This window comes from Eumetopias jubatus, unplaced genomic scaffold (assembly GCF_037043125.1).
Source record: "Eumetopias jubatus isolate StellerSeaLion01/CBP00866 unplaced genomic scaffold, mEumJub1_p1.0 scaffold_2, whole genome shotgun sequence".
NCBI lineage: Eukaryota > Metazoa > Chordata > Mammalia > Carnivora > Otariidae > Eumetopias > Eumetopias jubatus.
The window spans coordinates 186,273,196-186,292,890 of NW_028274808.1; the positions used below are offsets into that span (position 1 = coordinate 186,273,196).

Genomic DNA, 19,695 nt, shown 5'->3' on the forward strand with positions numbered 1-19,695 from the left:
CCTGGGTGGCTCAGTAGGTTAAGCGTCTGCCTTCAGCTCAGGTCATGATCCCAGGGTCCTGGAATCAAGCCCCACATCTGGCTCCCTGCTCAGCTCAGCGGGGAGTCTGCTTCTCCCTCTCCCTCTGCCACTCCCCTGGCTTGTGCTCTCTCACTCTTTCTCTCCCAAATAAATAAAGGAAGCCTCTTTTAACTCCCTTTGACCCAGTTGACTCTATCACTCACTCCCTTGTCTCTCCTACTGCTAATTATTTTACTTATACCCATGAAGGAAATCAGAATATATCAGTTTAAAATATGCCTCTTTGGTATAAACATTATTTGGGGCTGGAGTCAATTAAGATGCAGCCAATGCAGGAAAAGCTCTCTCTACCCTCTCCCTTTCTGCCCACAGGCAGGATATACATTCTCCTTTTATTGGAGATACCCTAGCAACAGCATTAGAGGAAGCTGCGAACACACCTTACTCTATCAGTTTCGTCCCATTTATTTACCTTCCCACAGTCTGCTGCCCTTGGGGGCCCAACACTGCTTTGCACAGTCCTGTCATTTCTCCACATATATACTGTTCTCTGTTGAAGATGTCATATAAGCTGAACTTCTAAGCCACTGCTTTGAGTTACACTTCCTTGAGGTTTCTCTTACATGATGTGTGCTCTACCTACTAATAAACTTTCATTTTTCTCTTGCTAATTTGTCTTCTTGTTAAAGAACCCCAGCTAAAAACCCAAGATGGGTAAAGGTTAAATTTTGCCTCCCCTACACCTATCACACTGGGCTGTTCTTTATTTCCTAAATACCCATCTCCCTTACCAAACAAAGAATTACTTGATGATGCTTGCCCCAGCGTATTCACTTGTGTTTACTTGATCCCCAGTAAGCTTCCTTGAGATATTTTTTCATTAGCTCATCTACTTATCCAGTTAATATTTATTGAGCATCATCCCTACACCAGACACCATGCTCTCCCAGGGAGACAGCAGAGAAGAGGACCCAGGGGCAACAATATGCTACTGAATTGAAGAGAATTCTCTCTCTAATCTTCTATGTCTCTTTGGCCATATTGCAGTTATGGTACTTACTTACTACTTTATGGGGCAATTATTTGGTCACGTGTCATGTTTCCAATGTGACTATTAGTTCTTCCAAGACAGAGAACAACAGCTTATTTATTTTATATCCCAATTATCGGGCATAGGGGTCAGCAAACTCTGGCCTGTGAGCCAAATGTCGCCCGCTGCCTATTTCTCATCTGGCCCATGAGCTACAAACAGTGTTGATAGTATTAAATGTTTGAAAAAAAAATCAAAAGAATTTTTCACAACACATGAAAATGAAAATTATATGAAATATAAATTCCAGTTCCCATAAAGGTTTTATTGGAATATAGCCTCTCATTATTTACATATTGCCTGTGGCTACCATTTACATATTAACAAGGGCAGAGCTGACTGGTTGTAAAAGAGACCTTTGGGCCACAGGATAGAATTATTTACTATCTTGCCAGTTACAGAAAAAAATTTACAGGCTCTGATCTAGCATGTTAACCTTTTTTGAGCAAATGATGCTGGTGTTGACTCCAGGAGCAAATAAGGTTCTGGGCTAGGAGAAGAAAGGAGGAGGAAATCCCTCCCTGTGTTGTGAGGGCACCTTTAGTGTTCCTCGCAGCTGGTCTCTCTAGAGGAATAGGTAACGCTGTGCTAAGACCTGAGTCTGCCCCCCACCTTTACCCCAGAATGAAAGGTAAGCTTTATTCTGCTACTATCTCCATTTCATTCCAGAAAAGCAGTAAGAACATGTGACTTCATCACAGCATACTTGTTCCAAGGGTTGGAGACTTGGCTTGACTGGGTACAGAGAAAGGAAGGGCAGGGTTCCTGAAGGGAAGGAAATAGATGTTCTCCATAGCTTCTCTTAAAATGGGAATATTTGGGGGAGTGATTATACTTTCACTTAATATCCAATCTCTCATTTAAAAATATTCAATGACTTCATGTTTGACTTTGAATAAAATTTCCAATTCTGCCCCTTACAAAGCCCATCATGATCAAGCGGGCCAGCCCAGGCTACCCTCTGGATCCCGGTTGGTACCACTTGTCTCCTCTCTGTACCTTAGCTTCACACGTTCTTTTTGTTCCTCAAATACACTTTTCTCACTGCAGGGCTCTACAGGCTGATTCTCCTTCTTCTTCATATGTGCTTCCTTCTTTGTTGAGCTCATCATCTTCCGTCAGGGGTCGGTTCAAACATTGTCTCTACACTGAAACCTTTTCTAACCCCCTGACCTAAGAAAGGCACCTTCCTATTGTTATTTTCTATTCCAGTACCCCTCACAGAACTGATTACAATTTTGAATTATGCATATATTTGCTGGTTTATTCGATTTGCTGGTTTCCCCACTAGAATGTACGTTCTACAGGGCAGAGGCCACTTATCACGTTGGGGGTTAGGGCTTCAACATATGTTTGGGGGAACACAAATATTCCATCCTAATATCTCTCTTCAAGGCTGAGACTGCAATCAAATTCTCTCTGGCCTGGTGCCGCCTATGATCCTTTGTGGTTTGTGTTGGCCACAAGTAGAGCAATAAATGAGCCCAATGCTGTATGCTTACTGCTCTGGCCAATCAGATACTGACATGAAGGGGATGGTTTAGTCAACAATTGTCTAACAAATCATCCTAGAACTTAGTAGCTTAAAACGTCAGTAATCATTTTCATCTTTCACAGTTGCTATTGTACAAAATTTAGGAAAGGGCTAGACTGTTGGTCCTGTGGGCTGCTATCATCCAAAGCCTTGACTAGAACTGGCTGAGGGCCTGAGGAATAAGCTCTTCGTATTTTGAATCCCTAACCCCCAGTGTGATAGTATTTGGAGGCAGGGCTGTTGAGGAGTAATTAGTATCAGCCTGGGACATAAGGGTGGGGCCATCACAACGGTTAGAGGTCTTACAGGAAGATGGAGAGAGAGAGAGAGAGAGAGAAGATGGTCATCAGCAAGCCAGTAAGAGTTTCACCAGAATCTGAATTGGCTGGTGCCTTGATCCTGGAATTTTGGGCCTCCATAACTGTGACAAACAAATTTTAGTTCCTCTTTAAGCCACCCAGTCTATGGTCTTTCGCTATTGCAGCCTGAGCTAAGACACCAGATAATTTCTTTCTTGCTTTTGGAAGAATGAGACATCCTGAGTCACAGGACGCCTTTGGGTTGCCAAGCTCAGGACCTTTGGGGAAATGAAGATGTGTTCTCCAGTGAGGGGGTGGTAATTATTTCTTCTTATGTTTGGGAGGCTGAATGAAGATGCTGCTGGACTTTGCAAGAAAACTAGGAAAGGGAAAAATACTGGGATTCTGAATCTGTGAAGACCGAAACCTGCATCCTTATTGAGGGGTATGCGAGTCCTGTGGCCAAGGCCAAAGGTGAAGGAGGGATCTTCTGCCAGTTTCTAGAGCACTAGTCACATGGGGGCTCAAGCAGTAATGACTGGCTCCTTCAAGCAGCCTGCCACTCTCATCAGATCTCATTATAGAAATGCCACCCATTACCCTCCTGGTTTCCCTGAGGTGGAAGTTTGCCACTTTCTCTGCCTCAAAGGGCCATCTCATTGCTCCACTGCAGTGGAGCACTGACAGTCTCCTGTTCGCTCCCTAGTGGAGACGGGAGTATCCCGGGCTGTGTTCTCCAGGAAGCCAACACTGCGTGCATGATGGCTATGAAAAGTGCTCCTAGAATTGTCACCATGGAAAGGAAGTAAGGAAGCAGGCTTGGGCAGAGGGGAGAAGTTGCACTGTGATGCAACCTTCAGAAAGGTGCGGCTGACCCCTGGGGAGCCCTGCAGCTGGGGTGGTCCTTCACACATGTTCCAAACTGGGGAGAGGGGAGCAGGCATTTAAATGCCTGTGGCCTCTAGGCATTTCATGGAGACCACCCTTGAGAGAATGTGTGACCTTGGAAAAGATGTTTCTCTCATGCAAGGCAAGTCTAATGGGGGTCTAAGAGCTGAGGGCTGTCTACTGACAGAGGGTCCAGTAGCTGACAAGGTCAGCCCTTTGGGCTTGAAGTATTTCCAGCAGATATGTCATAACATGATCACATGAGATTGGCTGGGGCGTGCTAGTAATACCCCAAGGACAGGGGTTGGATCCATACTTCCCTTAAATTATAACGTGAAAGAACAAGATGCAAGCTGAGGTGAGGAAAAGGAGCCTAGAAAAAGAAACCCCTGATGTTCTCAGGTCAAGGATATGCCTCCAGAAGTGGCATTTGTTCTGTCACAGACCCACTGGTCGAGTTCCACACTGTGTCACGACAGTCAGTCCTGAAATTGCTCTCTTGTGTATGAGGATTCTACTTTTAAAAAGAAAATGATTCAAGTAAAGAAAATGGGAGCATGCAAAGCTATGGCCATTATTCCTTTAGATTTGGACCTCCACCAATTCCTCAAGGAATTTAATACCTTTATTCCTTGAGGAATTTTACCTTTATTCCTATGTGAGGGAGGATGAGACTTCTGGAGTCCTGGTTGTCTCCCTCAGCTCAGGAACTGACGTGTCATCCAGTCTGTGAGTTGGGCCCTTCAAATGATCTGCAAATGCAGGTTCTTTAGCTGGGGCACAAGGCTCAGGTGACAAGATATCATAGGGCTTTCCTTAATTGATTCTGACTTTGGAATTAGTGAGTGTGTAAGTGAAGTTTTGTTCTAGGAAATTATGGTGTGTGTGTGTGTGTGTGTGTGTGTGTGTGTGTGTGCGTGCATCAGGGCTCCGAGGAACAGCTCCAGGTCTGACTGAACAGAACTGACTGATCCTCTTGCCTCCTGCATGTGCTCGGCTGGTGAGTGTCCTTCATTCTGATCGCAGCTGTGATGTCAATTGCTACACTCCCAACTCTGTTCTCAGGCTCGCTTTTCTCTTGGGACGATCCCATGTTAATATTCTAAAATAGAGAAGCATTTAGAAGAAAGGGCAAAAAAGGAAAAGAAGGTTAAATGAGGAGACAGAGATACAGAGATTTCCACTTCCTTTCCTGAGCTATGAGACCACCGTGCTTTTGTTTGCCAAATGATAAGAGATCTATTTCCTAATCAGAGTATTGCGCGCGCCATTCAGAAACGTGTTCCTGCTCCTTTCACAGCTCCAAAAGGGAGCTGCCAGGCATCAGAAGAGAAGAATTGTAGTGAACGTAGGAATAATAGGAATGAAAAAAAAATCAATGTGGAGATGTAATTGAAAGCAAGAACTGGTGGTCAAGGTAATTGAAGGGTAATATTGCAAGCAGAAACCAAGTAGGATCAGGTAACTGCGAGATGGGGAAATTCACAGATGTGCATCTCTCTCCTTTCGGGGATAATGCAGGCCTCTGAGACGGTGGACAGAGATGTTATCAGATGAGTCCATTCAAAGAGAAGTTCCTCTCCAGTTTTTTTCCAAGTCCTTTTTTTTTTTTTTTTTTTTAATTTCCTTACAAAGAATACCTTGAGACCTGGAATGAGTCCAAGGCTGTGACTTTGCAACTGATACAGCTGGACTCAGGCATGTTCGATCCTGTCCGACTATCTTTGCAACAGGATTCAATTGCTCCCCGTCAGCCCACTCTATCAAGGCACACCTGACTGGAGCGATGACCAGAAGTACGCAAGCAGCCGCACAAAACTCATTCTGTCTGACCAGTCTCAGTTCCTGGAAGAAAACTGCAGTTAAAAGTATTATTTATCTTCCTTTACCCAAGGAGAGAGATAATGAAGAAGATTTTATAGTTGAGTGCTCTTCATGGGCATTAAAAAAAAAAAAACAAAAAAACAAAATAACTCCCCTTGAGACATACTCATTCCTCTAGCATTACCTCATGAGGCCGTCCACCGACATTGCCTATCAATTTCAGTGAAATCAATATTGCATTATGGTTGTAGTCAGAGCTGGATTGTGTGACCTTGGGCAAGTCACTTAATCTCTCTGCCACAATCTAAGTGAACACCCTGAAAATAATTCCAGCCACTTCGAGAAGGGAAGGAAGATTAATGATGGCAAGTTTTTGTAGATGACTGTCTCTGTGGTTGTTTCTCCCACTCCTTCGTTTTGTGTATGTGCTTTTTTGTGTCTGATTTTCTTTGGAATCCAAACTCAGCCGCCCACACATTGACACAAAGACAAAGCTAGCTCCAAAGGCAGGATGACAATGCCTCCACTCTGCTGAATTTTGTATCTGTGGACACAGTTAACACTTGTAAGTGTCCTCTGTTTCCCCTTTGTGGGAGAAAGAGGAGGGAGGCAGAGACATTCATTTGGAAAATAATTATTGCATATACTATATTACTGCCTTTGTTCTGGATGATTTTGGGGTTTCTTGCTCTTGGGCATCCTGCTTCCTCAACCCCCCTGTAGCTGGGCCCCACTTTTTACCTCCCATTGTTCAACCAGCTCATGTAATTGATGACCCAGTTTACTTTTCCAGCTCGGGCCTCAGTAGTCCCTCTAGGACATGTCTCCAGTGGTTGCCCCACACCTTCACAAGCTGTGACTACAGGGGATAAACTGACACTTACTGACCCACTGAATGCAAACCTTAGGACCTCAGCAACTCTTCCAGTTGCTATTCTGACTCTCCTCTTCTTTTGCTATCAGACTTAGTGAGAGGGCATCATATTAGCTCATAAATTCCATTCCTAACCCCTGGCTATCCAGCTATTACCTTATCATTCCGTTATTAAAACTGCTCTTTCTTCGTCTCCATTCTGGGTCCAAGGTGTCCTAGAGACGTCAGCATTGTCGAAAGATGAATCTTATTCCTGCAGTCAAGTTCATTCTATTGGGTCTCTAAATCTACTTATCTATTGTCTGGGCTTCAATTAACACTTCCGTGTGGATAAATCCTACATTTATGGTTTTAGACATCTCAGTCCACGATTTGTTTAAAAATATCCTTTCCTGGGGCACCTGGGTGGCTCAGTCGGTTAAGCATCTGCCTTTGGCTCAGGTCATGATGCTCAGGGTCCTCAGATCGAGCCCCGTGTTGGGCTCCCTGCTCAGCTCAGCGGGAAGCCTGCTTTTCCCTCTCCCTCTGCTGCTCCCCCTGCTTGTGCTCTCTCTCTGTCAAATAAAATCTTAAAAATAAAGTAAATACTTTAAAATATCCTTTCCTACCATTTTGTCCATTTCACAGCCTATATTGTAGGCTTGAAAATATCCCTTCGTGGGGAATCTGGAACACCGTAGTGAAGAGTTTGGATTTTATCCTATAAATGGAGTTGATTGAACATATCTAAGATCTTTAAAGACATTAAAGACACCATCTGGAGGAATGTATTGGTTTCATTCAGCAGACAGGAAGATGGGTTGAGGGTGGAAAGCTGGGGCTTCCCAAGCAGCCACTTGTCTGTTTCTAGCCTCATGCAGGCACCCGAACTCTGCTGCGAATACACCCAGACTTCAATTCTTGTGCTTTAGAAACAAGAAATAGAGAAGCTCAAAACAAGGAGGTATACTGGACTTCCCTTTCTTCCTTGCCAAACATGCCCAGTGTCATCGTGAATTATTAATTCTTCCACCATAACAATGCAGTCTCTTCTGTCTTTTCTGATTCATTTGCCATTGTTTTTCTTTCTTTTCCTATTCTCGGCTTTTACCTCCTTTTCAGACTTAAGAAATAGCCACCTGAACAATTCACTTTATATCATGCTATCAACTAAAATTCCTATAACACATGTGTGAACAATTCTCCTACTGAGATAATCTTCATAGACTACCATTGCCCACTAAAGTTTTCTGAACTTTGTAGACCTCATCCCCAAATATGGCCTGTAAATTTTCACCATTTTATTAGCTTAATAGCGAGTCAATATAATGCAACTTTTCTCTGGTCTTCTGAATCGGTAAGGTACTTTCCTCTTTCCATACCACTTTTTTTTTTTAAGATTTATTTATTTTAGAGAAAGAGAGAGAGAGAGAGAACATGAGCGGGAAGGAGAGAGCATCTCAAGTGGACTCCATGCTGAGTGTAGCGCCCTACATGGGTCTCAATCTCATGACCCCGAGATCACAACCTGAGCCAAAACCAAGAGTTGGGACGCTTAACTGACTGTCCCACCCAGGCGCCCCCTCCATACCATTCTAAGCAAGCATTACTACTGTGGCTCTTCCAGGCTCAGTCCACATCTACAATAATTTATTTACAGAGACTACATCTCTCAATATTTGGTACAACACAACTGGTCTTCTAATATTTCTTGCACTGTTTTCGTTTCTTTGACAGGAAGTGGAACATCCTAATAGTTGAAGGAAGATTTTACCTCCTTGGTTGGAGGCACAGACCTCTGGCAAACTCACAAAGTGGCACCTAAATGCACGAATTTTTTTTGATGATTTTCCTGTTGACTCATTTCCTGAGTCTTTGGTGTTGGTGTACAGAGAAAGGAATGCACACGAGTCTCCAACCTTGGGTTGGCCAGCAGTTGTTTCTTTCAATCTAGCCTCATCCACTTTTGAATTCATGAAAATTCCTTGGAGATTCCAGGAATATTATTCTTAATTTTCAGTGCTATTTTAAGTATTCATATTCTTTGTGTCTTCAGAGCTATTTCATTTGGAAGTTGAGGAACCGCATTAAACAAAACTAACTACTTGCTGTTTTAAAATGGAAATCCATTTTTGTTGTGATTTTGAAAGATCACTGCAAACAGATGATCACAAGAAAAATACAGACTATTAAAGGTGAGTTAATGAAGACAGAAAATTGCCTGTGTTGTATTATACACAGAAGAGTAATCTATGCCTCACTCTGGCCACATGAACTTCTTTTGTTTCCTTAATCACATAGGAGTTCCTTCCCTCCTCAGGCTTAGACACAGGTTGCTGTCTCTGCATTGATCTCCAGCTTTGACACCCTCACATATTTCCATCAGTCTCTATTCTGGATCCTACTTTATTGTTCATCGCTTCCTCACAGAGTCATTCACTGACCTCCCAATATGTATTTAATTGGATTCCTCTGCTCTGCTTTTCTAGTATCTCGTAATTTCCAACAGGGCACTTAACCACAATCTGAAATTATAAGTAGTTTGGTCCTTTGTATAATATTTGTTACTCACTTTAGCCTCAACTCAAAGTGCACAGAGAGCCGTGAGCTCTAAGATGGCAGAAGTGATGCCTGGTTTGTCTGAACTATGTATCGAAAGTTTAGTATAGTTTCTTGCACATGATAGGAGATAAAATCATAAAAATGTGTTGTCAAATGACTTTTGAGTATATAGAGGGGATTAAGAATGAATATAGCTTATGTATTTTATATAGTTTTATCGGTTTTATAAAAAGCTTTATATGAAGCTTCACATATTTTTATAGCTTATATCCTTTAACAAACATTAGTTTTGATATAATGGTCACTCTGTGGAGTAGAGGACTCCATAATGGTCAAGATCTGTAAGACCTGAATCGATTTCAACAGTATTTCTTTCAATCATTTCTCTAGAAAGAGCTGCTGCTGACAAAGCAAACCATACAAAAAAACCAAAAAAAAAAAACAAACAAACAAAAACCAGAATGCTCAGAGCAATTCTAAAACTGAGGTTAGTGTATCATTGCTTAGAAATAATTTCAGGAAAGGTAGGGTGAGCACAAATTCCAAAGATTGAGATAGTTATTATTCAATGAACACATGTCAAATCCCCTGATGGTGCCTCAACTCATGTGAGAATTTAAAGTAAACATATTAGGGATGTTTAATCACTTAAATCTTTTCAGATTACAAACATCTATTGTTGTGTGTAACAGCTTTGATTCTGAAATGGGCAAAATGTTTTTTGTTTTAACCTATTGAATTCTGTTGGAAATGCTCTAGATTAGTTTCTTATTTAAAGGAATCCTATGGTCAAGGCTTTATAAGTGTGGAGCTTTTTATAACATGCATAAGTGCCCTTAATTTGTCTCATTTGCTAGTAATTATTTGGCTATTGGATTTTCTCAAAGGAGGGCTCCTGTACCGAATGTAGTCTCATCACGAGGTAAACGATCCCCTAAGAAACTTGCTAACTCAGCCCAAATCCCAGGCAATCATAATTCTGTTTTGTGCCCTTAGAAGCAGGAATGAGAAAGGATACAGTCAGGAAACTACTAAGACTTCACATTTTTTTCCTTAAAAAACACAAACAGAAAACCAAACATCTCTAATCTCGACCACTTCAATTGACACGATCGGTAGGGAGAATAATTGTGCTGTGGGAATAAGGTTCAGGGTTTAAAAGTCCCGTGGTAGAGGATGCCCCCCTCTATCCCCTGAATATGGACCCCGTGGTGAATGCAGCTCTTCTGCCTTCGAGCTCTTTACGCCTGTGTCAAAATGGGATCCCAATCATCCCATAGGTGCATAGTGAGAGAAGAGTGAGCTATTTCATATAAAGCCCTTGTCACAGTGCCCGGAATATAATAAGCCCTCGAAAGTAGTGGCTCTTGAGATAACACATACCTATAAACACAGATCTAACTCCTGTTACCTTTGCAGATGTTTCTTTGTTTAATGAGTGATTCCCAGTCCTTGGAAAGAAATGAAACAAACAGTGGGAATAAATAAATGTTTTACCAAGACCCTATATTTATACAATGAAAATACAGACATTTTAAACAAAAATGAATAAACGGGCATCTGTGTGCGTGTGTGCATAAGTGTGCGCATGTGCAGGATTTTCTTATAGGAAAATGAAGAAGTTCCGGCGTGGTGCTTAAGTAATAATATTCATGCTCTTTCCCTGTTCTAAGCCTTGCCTCCAGTGCTCGTGGAGAAAGGCACTCTTTGTCTTTCATTGTTTTCCATCTGGTTCTAATTGAGGGGAAAGAAGAACAAAAACAAAAATACCATTTGTAGTTTAGTTAGACTTCACCTTATAATTTTTTTTGGAAGAAATTAGTTGGATATGTACTTTTCTCATGGCAAAGGATGTGTTCTATCCACCTCTTTCAATGTGGTCATTCCAAAGTCCCCCGGTCCAACAATATGCTAATCATAAAACAATTTCTGTCAACAACAGGATACAGGTTTTCTTCCCTGTCCATTCTGTATCACTTTGATGAAGAGATTCTTAAGGAGGGACTCTAAATATTTTGTACTTTCTAAGAAAATCACCAAGCTGTTAGTGAAGTAAATATCTGTTTAATTTACAAACATCAGTAGTATAACTGATATTAGTCTGGAGAAAGACAAAGCACACTGAATTATACATGTACATCTAATTTTCTGCATAAAAAAAGTTTTTGGAAAGGAACAGCTGCATCTTCACAGGGTACCCTGGGATTTTCATAAGGGAAGAGCACAGTCCTCTATAAATCATTATCAATTCTACATTGTAATTTAGCAGCAAACGTTAACATGGGAACATTAAGGTAATAAAGGAGCTTTATTGTTTGGAAAAAGAAAATCACAGTTCTTGACATTACAGCCTTTTCTCTCTGCCCAACCCCCCGCCCCTGATAAAAGGGCAAAAAATGTCAAGGAAATATTAATTTGTAAAATATCTACTTTTCTAGTGTCGATTGCTACACACCATTTCTGTTCTGGGAGGACACGCTGCAGAGGGGCTGGCCCCTTCTTTCTGTACAAAGACCGTCTCACGCATAGACTTTACATACTCTCTGCAGGTGTCCTGAATGAGGCCAGTAGGTCGGTGACACCAGTGGTCAGATGTCAGGGTAAACAAACCGATCAACACATATTTATCCCAATATAACAGCCTATGTTAGTACTATGGCCAACCCCTCCCACCCCAATCCTGATTTTTAAGTTTGAAAAATATACAAAAATATCAGGACAATTATAAATTAATATATATTAAAGCATTGAGAAACAGTAAAAGAATGGCCTACCATGTTAAGTACAATGTCCTTTGATACAATAAATATTTCTCATTGGAACTGCATACTGTATAGGGCTGTTTTGAACTCATAGAAACAAAAATTCATATTATTACTATTTATCAATAATCTATTGGTTCTTTATCATCTCCTTTATCATTTATATTACAAAAAAATTAATACTGGAAAACGGTAGATAAACACTTTTGTGTGCTGCTTCTGCTAACATGCTGACGTTTAAAAAGAAGATACACCTGTTAGGTTAGCTCTCCCAACCCTCTCGTGAACAGAACCCAGGTCTTCAAGGACACTATTTTGCACCGAATATTTCTCAACCGCGTGTTGGGTGAATTCTCGAGTTCCACTCCTCCACCTTGCATCCTCAACCATCCTCAATCCCACACAGGTGCTCGGTGTGTCCCCGTGAGCCCCAGAGACGGGCACGAGGCCACAGGGGCTTTACGGTCTGGGTGCTGATGTGACGCAGCACACAGGAGCTCGGCTCTCCCTCGTCTTCAGCATGTTGCAAAGATGAATTCGCGTCGCAACGCTTCCCACCCGTGGGCCGAGGCCTCCGGGTTCTCTCTCTCTTCCTACTTCTCTCTCACTGGGGAAGCGTTAGTTCAAGCATTTTTTTTTTTTTCCAGAATGCAGAAAAAAAAAAAAGTCTTTATTCTCATAATAAAAATAAGTCTGTTCTGTATTTTACAATATATTTCAAATATTTCCACTATGAAGCATTAATGAGTCCACCGCGGTTGAGAAGTAGACAACATTCCCCAAAGACACAAGGTGCCAGGGGCACGATTAGGAGGCACACCTGGAACAACCACACTTCACCACCTTCTCGACCTCATCCACAAACGAAGACCCATCAGTGCATTCGAAAGAGTATTTCCGCCGCTTGCTCCTCAGAGGTCCGCAGCACTGCCCTCCCGCACACCCACCTCTGCATTCCAACCGGGACACCTTCTTGGTTGTCTGGCAAGCGGCATAGCCCTGCTGCTTTTGGTAATAATCTCGTATCCGCTCCCCTCGACAAGAGATTTCTAGAAAAGAACAGGAAGCACAAGCATTTTCAGGGCAGTCGCTATGAGTCCCCGACAAAGGGGCTGTAGGTCCACAAGCCGGTTCAGGAGGTGCTGTCTTTGCCATGGGTAAGCGTGATTGTCATGGGCCTGCTTATACTCCATATAACGGGCGGGTGACCCAGCTTGCTGTTCCTTGAAAGATACTTTTTGTTGTTGTTGTTGGGGTGGCCTTTATTTTCTGCAAAGTGAATACTATTGCTGTGGACTATAAATACTATGCTGTTGGACTGACAAGAAAATTGGATTCCTAAATCTTTTCCTTTATTGCAGAAATGCACGTCTTCTGTTTTTACACTACTAACAGCTGGTTTCATTTACCACAAGGAGCCGTTTCAGAGAGTGTGCAATTTAATTTATTAGACCTGGGGTTTAATATCATTCAATCTGTTACTTAATACAAGTAACATTCCACTAACTTCATAAATTACCCTGGTATGAACCAGTTCAAAAAGACATGTGCTCACAGCTCCCACGGGCACGTTGCTCTGGCCTCGGCCCTCCGACACGCGGACCGCAAGGCCTGCCAGCTGGGGGCGAGGCGCCTTCTGGTCACGCAGACAGGGGAGAAGGAGAAAGGTGGGCCCGCGAGTCGGCACGTTTCCATCCCTCTCACCTGCACGCGGCGCTGTGATCAATCAGTTGACTGTAAGGTCAAAGGTGACTTTGTCTTAAACCTAGAGCAGAATTATGAGCTGCCTCTTCTCTGTGCCAGGGATGAATTAATTATATAAATGGATGCAGATGGCAGGTAAAGGAAAGAAGGCAGGGAAGTAAATGTGCTGCACCAAAAGGTAAAAAGGAGTATTTTTTCACGGCACATCACTGAAGGCCGTGTCAATTCCGGCTGTGGAGGTTGAGGACATTTCACATCTGGTGCCTTCCTGCCGCTGGGAAATCAATCAACGGCCGCAACTACAGGCCATGCCTAGACCCGGTGTTCCTCATCTCACTCCTCTGTGTGTCTGTCTCCCTTTCTCTCTCTTTTCAAAGATGGCGGGGGGGGGGGCTCTTGCTTCAAAGGGTGGTGCCCAGGTCGGTCGGCTTACCTCGGTCACAGCCGTCTCCGGTGTATCCACTGCTGCATTCACAGTAGGGCTGCCCCAGTCCCGAGAGCCTGCAGTTCCCATGCTTGCACTTGATCGCCTGGCAGGGGTTAAACAGATCCTCCTCTTCATCACACAGCACACCCCCGTGGCCCTCCAGACACTTACAGCTGTAGGAGAACGCGTTGATGGGCAAGCAAGTGCCGTGCACACACCTACAGTGGAGGAGGAAGGCAAGAATGCGCGTGCATTAGGCAGAGGGGATAAGAATGGAGGAAGGGTGATGGAAGCAGTAGGAAGGAGTTGGTCCAAGGGGCTGACTTCCTTCTCTTCTCTCTCTCTCTCCCCTCCCCCTCGTCTCCTTCCCTTCTTCCTCTGTCCCTCTTTCCCTCCCTTCCTGGCTTTTGTTTTGAGGGCTGGGGTTTATGTGTATGTGTGCAGCTCGAACTCACTTATTTCCAAGACAGGGGTCATTGGTCCTCTGGTCGCAGAGGGGCCCAGTCCAGCCTTCCTCACACTCACAGGTGAAGCCCGACTGGCTGCTGGGCCGGCACGTGCCGTGGGCGCACACCTTCTTGTGGCACGGCTCACAGCCGGGCAGAATGCCGGTCTGCATGGGCACCTTGCGGAAGTCCTGCAGCTCGCTGTTGATGTAGAGGTTGCGGAGGCAGCCGTGGAAGCTGGTTCCGTTCTGCCCGGGAGCCTGGCGCAGTGCCGCGGCCACGTTGTTCTTGCCTGGCATACCTGCGGAGGGACACCGGGTCAGAGGTTCGGCTCTTTGGTTGCGGGGGGGGAGATCCTCAGCAATTGGCCCCCACCGGCCAGACCCTTTGAGCTCTGCCAGCAAGGTGGCAGTCAGGGTGACACTCCTTTAGGACAACCAGAGATCATCAGCTTCCAGGCCTGTGGTTCTCCCTCCACCTGGCTGCACGTTAGAATCACCGGAGATCATCGGAGAAATACTGAACTTGGAACCTCCACCCAGACCTACTTCATCGGGTTATCTGGGCAGCGTGGGGGAAGGGAGAAGAGACGGCTGGTTCTTTGTTTGCATTTGATTTTTGGAAGATGCTCCAGGCAATTCTAATGCACAGCTAGAATAAAGAACTAAGTTCATTGGCGGCCAGTCTCTTAATTTTTCACATTTGTTTCAAATAAAACCTTATACGGAGGCGTCAATGTATAAAACCTGAAAGCAGACCTACTGTAGCTAGAGGCAATATCAGGAATTGGGGAGAAATCTGGGCTCCCTCCTCTCTCCAGCCACCTGTTCAGCCCGGACACACGCCCTGGAAGCCGAGCTCCAGAAAGCGCAGTGATACCTGAGGCGACATGCTCAATGTCACCCAATAAGACCAGGCTGCAGATCAGCGGATGAGTGAGCCTCGCAATCTCTAGGGTCATGGTTCCGTCCATCCAGTCTGAGGGGGTGAGATCTGGGTTCACAGTGACCTTTCACACCAGCCCTGCCAAATTCTAAGCTGGCAACCAATCCGGCTCACCACCGGCAACATCCTGAGCCCAGCGGTGCTGGTTGGCGTCTGAGAAGCTCACCCATGCTTCCTATCATGGCAGCACCTCATTCACGTCATTTTCATTTTCTTGCTAATTGAGAGTGAAACGTTCATATGCCAAGAAATCAGGAATACAAAAGAAATTCCTCCAAAAACAGAATTTGCAGTCTTTGCATATATAAGTTCCACTGGTGACAGTCATCTGGTAACCTTCATTTGGCAAAACTGAGGAATCTTTCCATGGCCTAAGCCAGACCCTGAAATAGTTCCTGGATAGGATCCTACCCCAGGCAAACATCCAGACTGTAGTGGGGTAAGGGGAGGGAGCCAGAGGCCTTCAGGGTGGCTGATGATTGCCCCTGGCGCTTACCGCCTCGCTCTGCCTGGGCTCTGAGCTACTGGCTGGAGGGTACAGGCTGGGAAAGACTCCGTTCTCACTCTCCAGAGGGTTGGCTGGTTGATTCTAAAGACTGGGACCCTCAGCAATGATGGGGCCTGCCTTCTGGCAGTATCACTTTCTCTATTCAAAGGAGCCATGTTTGGGTTCTAGCAGCATCAACACCAGACAGGCAGATATACAAAAAACCACCAGGTCGGCTCAAGGTCAATGTCTTCATTGTTGGTCTGTGTAGGCATGAGCCAGTTATTTCCAACCATTGTGGGGCTTAGTCTTCTCGTCCATAGCATGAGTGGATGGACCAGAACAACTGTTTCCGAGATCCACCAAAGGTCCATGTTCAGAAGGCGGCTTTCCAGGCCAAATTCTCTGCTCGCGTTGAGTCTAACTGGTAGGAAGGGGTGGGGTGCAGGAATCTAAATGTTAACACCCAGCTTGGTTGATTTTGATGCAAGTGCTCCCTGGTCACGCTTCGACAGGTACCGAATTAGGGGTCTTGGCTTTGAACTTCCATGACCTCAGACATTTAGTCCATGTCCGTCTGGCCTTGGGAACAGTGTTGCTTTCTAGAGCAGGCTCAAAAAATCGGAAATGTACCATTTCCAGGAAAGCCCAAGTGAAAGAAAATTCTTTGTTCTGGGATAAGTTCTTCTAACGCTATCATATCCATTCATCATAAATGTGTGGACTTTAAGTCCAAACAGGGATGGTCTTTTTTTCAGACATGTGCGTATTCAAATTTGGAGAAAAAGATGAGCTTAGTTACCAAGGTCCTTCTCCTTTGCTAAGTCAGGTTCTTCTGCCTTTGCCACCTCGAATTCAGGGCTGGGATCTTATGATTACATTGTATTTTTTTTTTTTTTTAAATTTGAATTACCCTGTGCTCTGATTTGGAAGGAAATGGGCCCACTAGGTTCTCTGGCAGTGAGGCTTCCTTCAGGCCTGGATGGACAGAGGTACTATCTGGATTCTTCCAGACCCTCTATCCTAAGAAAGATTGGCACTTTTCAGTTTGGAATGTAAAGCTTTTTTTTTTTTTTCCTTTTTTGAGAAATGTTCTGACCTAAGCACTCCCGTTTTGTAGGGTCCCCCCACCCCTCCTCACTGCATCATAAAGGAGTTTTACAAGATTCAGTGAAATTGTTTCTGATGAAAGCACAATAAATCAAGTGAAGGACAAGTCCAGAAATAAACAAAAAGCCACAAAACCTAGATTGCTTCCCTTTCTGCTCTATGTTAAAAAGTGAGTGGAAATGCAGACAGATGGCTTTGGGGTCAGACAGACCAGACCTGGACTCAAATGAGGTCTCTATTACTTCATAGCTCTGTGAACTTGGACACGTTTTGTAAAGTCCTTGTGGCTGTCCCTTCGGGATCATGAAACAAAAAATCATACCTGGTGCCTAAAGTCTCTGAGGATTAAGACTGTAAAGAAGCATTGTGTTGGACAAATCAAATGTGTTCAGTGAGTATAATTTCTTTTCTTTCAAACCACAGGTATATCTATGTGTGACTTGCTTTACCCATCCCAATGGAATGGCTGTTAACAGTAGTGCAGGCAAGAAATGGAGGCTTGTTTTTAAATGCATCTCTTAGTTGTGATTCCCATGAAGCAATGAGATCAGTCAACTTGCTGAGCAGACTTAGTATGCAATACTTTTATTCCAATGCACTATGGTTCCTTGAAGACATGTCGGCTTTTCCCACTCCCCTGGGCAAAGGAGGGCTATTTCTTTTTCAACGTTGTAACCCTTATATGTATGTTGACTTTGTTTCCAGCACATGGTAGGTACTAAATAAATATTTATGGAACTGAACCAAGATTTTTAATGGTTTCTAAAAATCCAAAATTCTTTCAAAATGTTAAGATCTTCAAATGCTGAAAATTACAAAAATACAGAAGTGCTTTGGACTTTCAGGACAATTCCAAAAATGCTTTCAAGGAAGTCTCTGAAGGGATAACATAGATATGTAGAATCCCAAGGTTACTATTTTGCAGAAAATTAGTGCAAACTTTGTGCAAATGCCTGTCCTGCTGAGCAAATCAGTTACACTGACCTGCGCAGGAACCTCAGCTTACGTCTCTGTAAAATGAGTTAATTTTATCACTCAATTCACCTCAATCCAATGTGATTTAATTCAATGCTACTCAATTCAACATCATATGCTTTCTTGCTCCTTTGCCTGGAAACTGAAATTCTGGATCTCCAGTTTCCATTTCCCCTCCTTTCCCCCAATAGAGGAAAGCTCTCTCCGTTGTGGGTCCTCTCCTCTGGGCTCCTTCAGAACATTGCCCACATCTCTGTTCTTCACCTGTTCCTCAACTGCCTTCTGGTTGGTTACAAATAAAGTCCAGAATCTTCACTCTATCATTCCAACCCGTAGTCCACCTTCCCAACCCTCTGTCTTGTGCACTCACCGTAATGTCTTAGCTAACCATAAGTACTTCCTGTTACCCCAATACAAGCTGAATATTTAATTCATTTGTTCATTCATTCATCATTTGATTTTGTTAATAATTATTCCTACCATCTATGAGTTGGCAACCGGTAGCACAGACAATCTAGATGGTAAGATCTGACAGAACTTTTTTCTTTTTCTTTATAGCATGACACAATAAAAGCAGCACTCCAGGCCTGTGTGTTCTTGCTCTCACACATGCGCTCTCTCACTCACTCTCTTTTTCCTTAAGAGCTTGCTGTGTGGCCACAGGTGTGCTGTATAATTTTCAGGTCTTGTAAGTAATAAACCTCTAGTTTTTCTTCAAAGTTTCCTGATGCTTATTGCTGATGGGTACTTTGCAGTCATCACAAGAACCACAAGAACCTGTCCAACCATGACATTGGTTATTAATAGGTTGAGACAGACACAAAACAGGTCTCTTAACACACATCCAGCGCTTGCTCTTTTCTATCCTTGCTGTCCATCTTTTAGTGATTGATCACTATGGGTCGACGGCCATGACACCAGGGATCAACAATTTCAGAATTAGTCTAGGATGAGAATCACAGGGTTTTTGGGGACTTACTGGATTTGGAACAGATCTTACCTCCTACATAGAGGGGAGAGTCAAAATTCAGAGTGGACTGCTTTGACAAGTTGGTGATGATTTTGGGGCTCCCTCCATCCACGGAGAGGGAGAGACTCTGATCCAGGGCAAGTAGCTCCACAATGTGAAAGTTTCCATCATTGATCGTCTCCACGCTACAAAGGAAAAGTAACTTAGCTGATGCTTCAGTTTTCCTTTTATTAACCCAAAGAAGTTAAAATACAAACTCCAATAAGCACTTCTTAGGAAAAGATACACCTACCTAGAATTAATAAAGATAAAGACCAATAGATGACTTAAAAATAGAAGATATTTCAGGGAGATACAAATCAGTTTCTACTTCTTAGGAATGGATACCAATTAAGCTTGTTTTCCTATTGGGAGAAGTGGAAATGGGTACATTTAATCACTATCCAATCATATTCTTCCAGGGCCAGGTCTAACAGTCATTCTAAAATTTGAGAGGGCTTATGGAAATTCATAAAATGGATAAAAACAAAAAGATGAAGAAACTGAGGTAAATGAAAAATGGGGATTGAAAATAAGAGGAAGTTGGGCATGATTAGCAGGAAGGTGCCATATGGCTTTGAAGTGTGGTTATAAATCTAACACGAGTGTTAGCAGCAGGCAAAGACGAGCACGGGACCAACGCAGAAAATGGGGTCCATACACAGCAGTGTCAGGGATATACTTACCTCTCACCATGGAGGCAAAAATACGGCAAAATGGAAGTTGGGGTCAAAAATAAATAGTGAATATTAAAGAGCT

General features: G+C 43.5%; 1 protein-coding gene across 4 annotated transcripts in view; it reads right to left on the reverse strand.

Moving 5' to 3' along the window:
• Positions 1 to 12,640: 12,640 nt before the first annotated feature.
• Positions 12,641 to 19,695, reverse strand: part of SLIT2 (slit guidance ligand 2) — a 358,823-nt gene continuing 351,768 nt past the window's right edge. For all 4 annotated transcript variants that reach the window (XM_028088528.2, XM_028088519.2, XM_028088545.2 and 1 more), the window contains 4 exons: positions 18,928 to 19,082; positions 14,420 to 14,711; positions 13,971 to 14,182; positions 12,641 to 12,882 (listed from right to left, as the gene is read on the reverse strand). In XM_028088528.2, coding sequence (XP_027944329.1) covers positions 12,641 to 12,882; positions 13,971 to 14,182; positions 14,420 to 14,711; positions 18,928 to 19,082 — 901 coding nt within the window. The remainder of the gene's footprint in view (positions 12,883 to 13,970; positions 14,183 to 14,419; positions 14,712 to 18,927; positions 19,083 to 19,695) is intronic.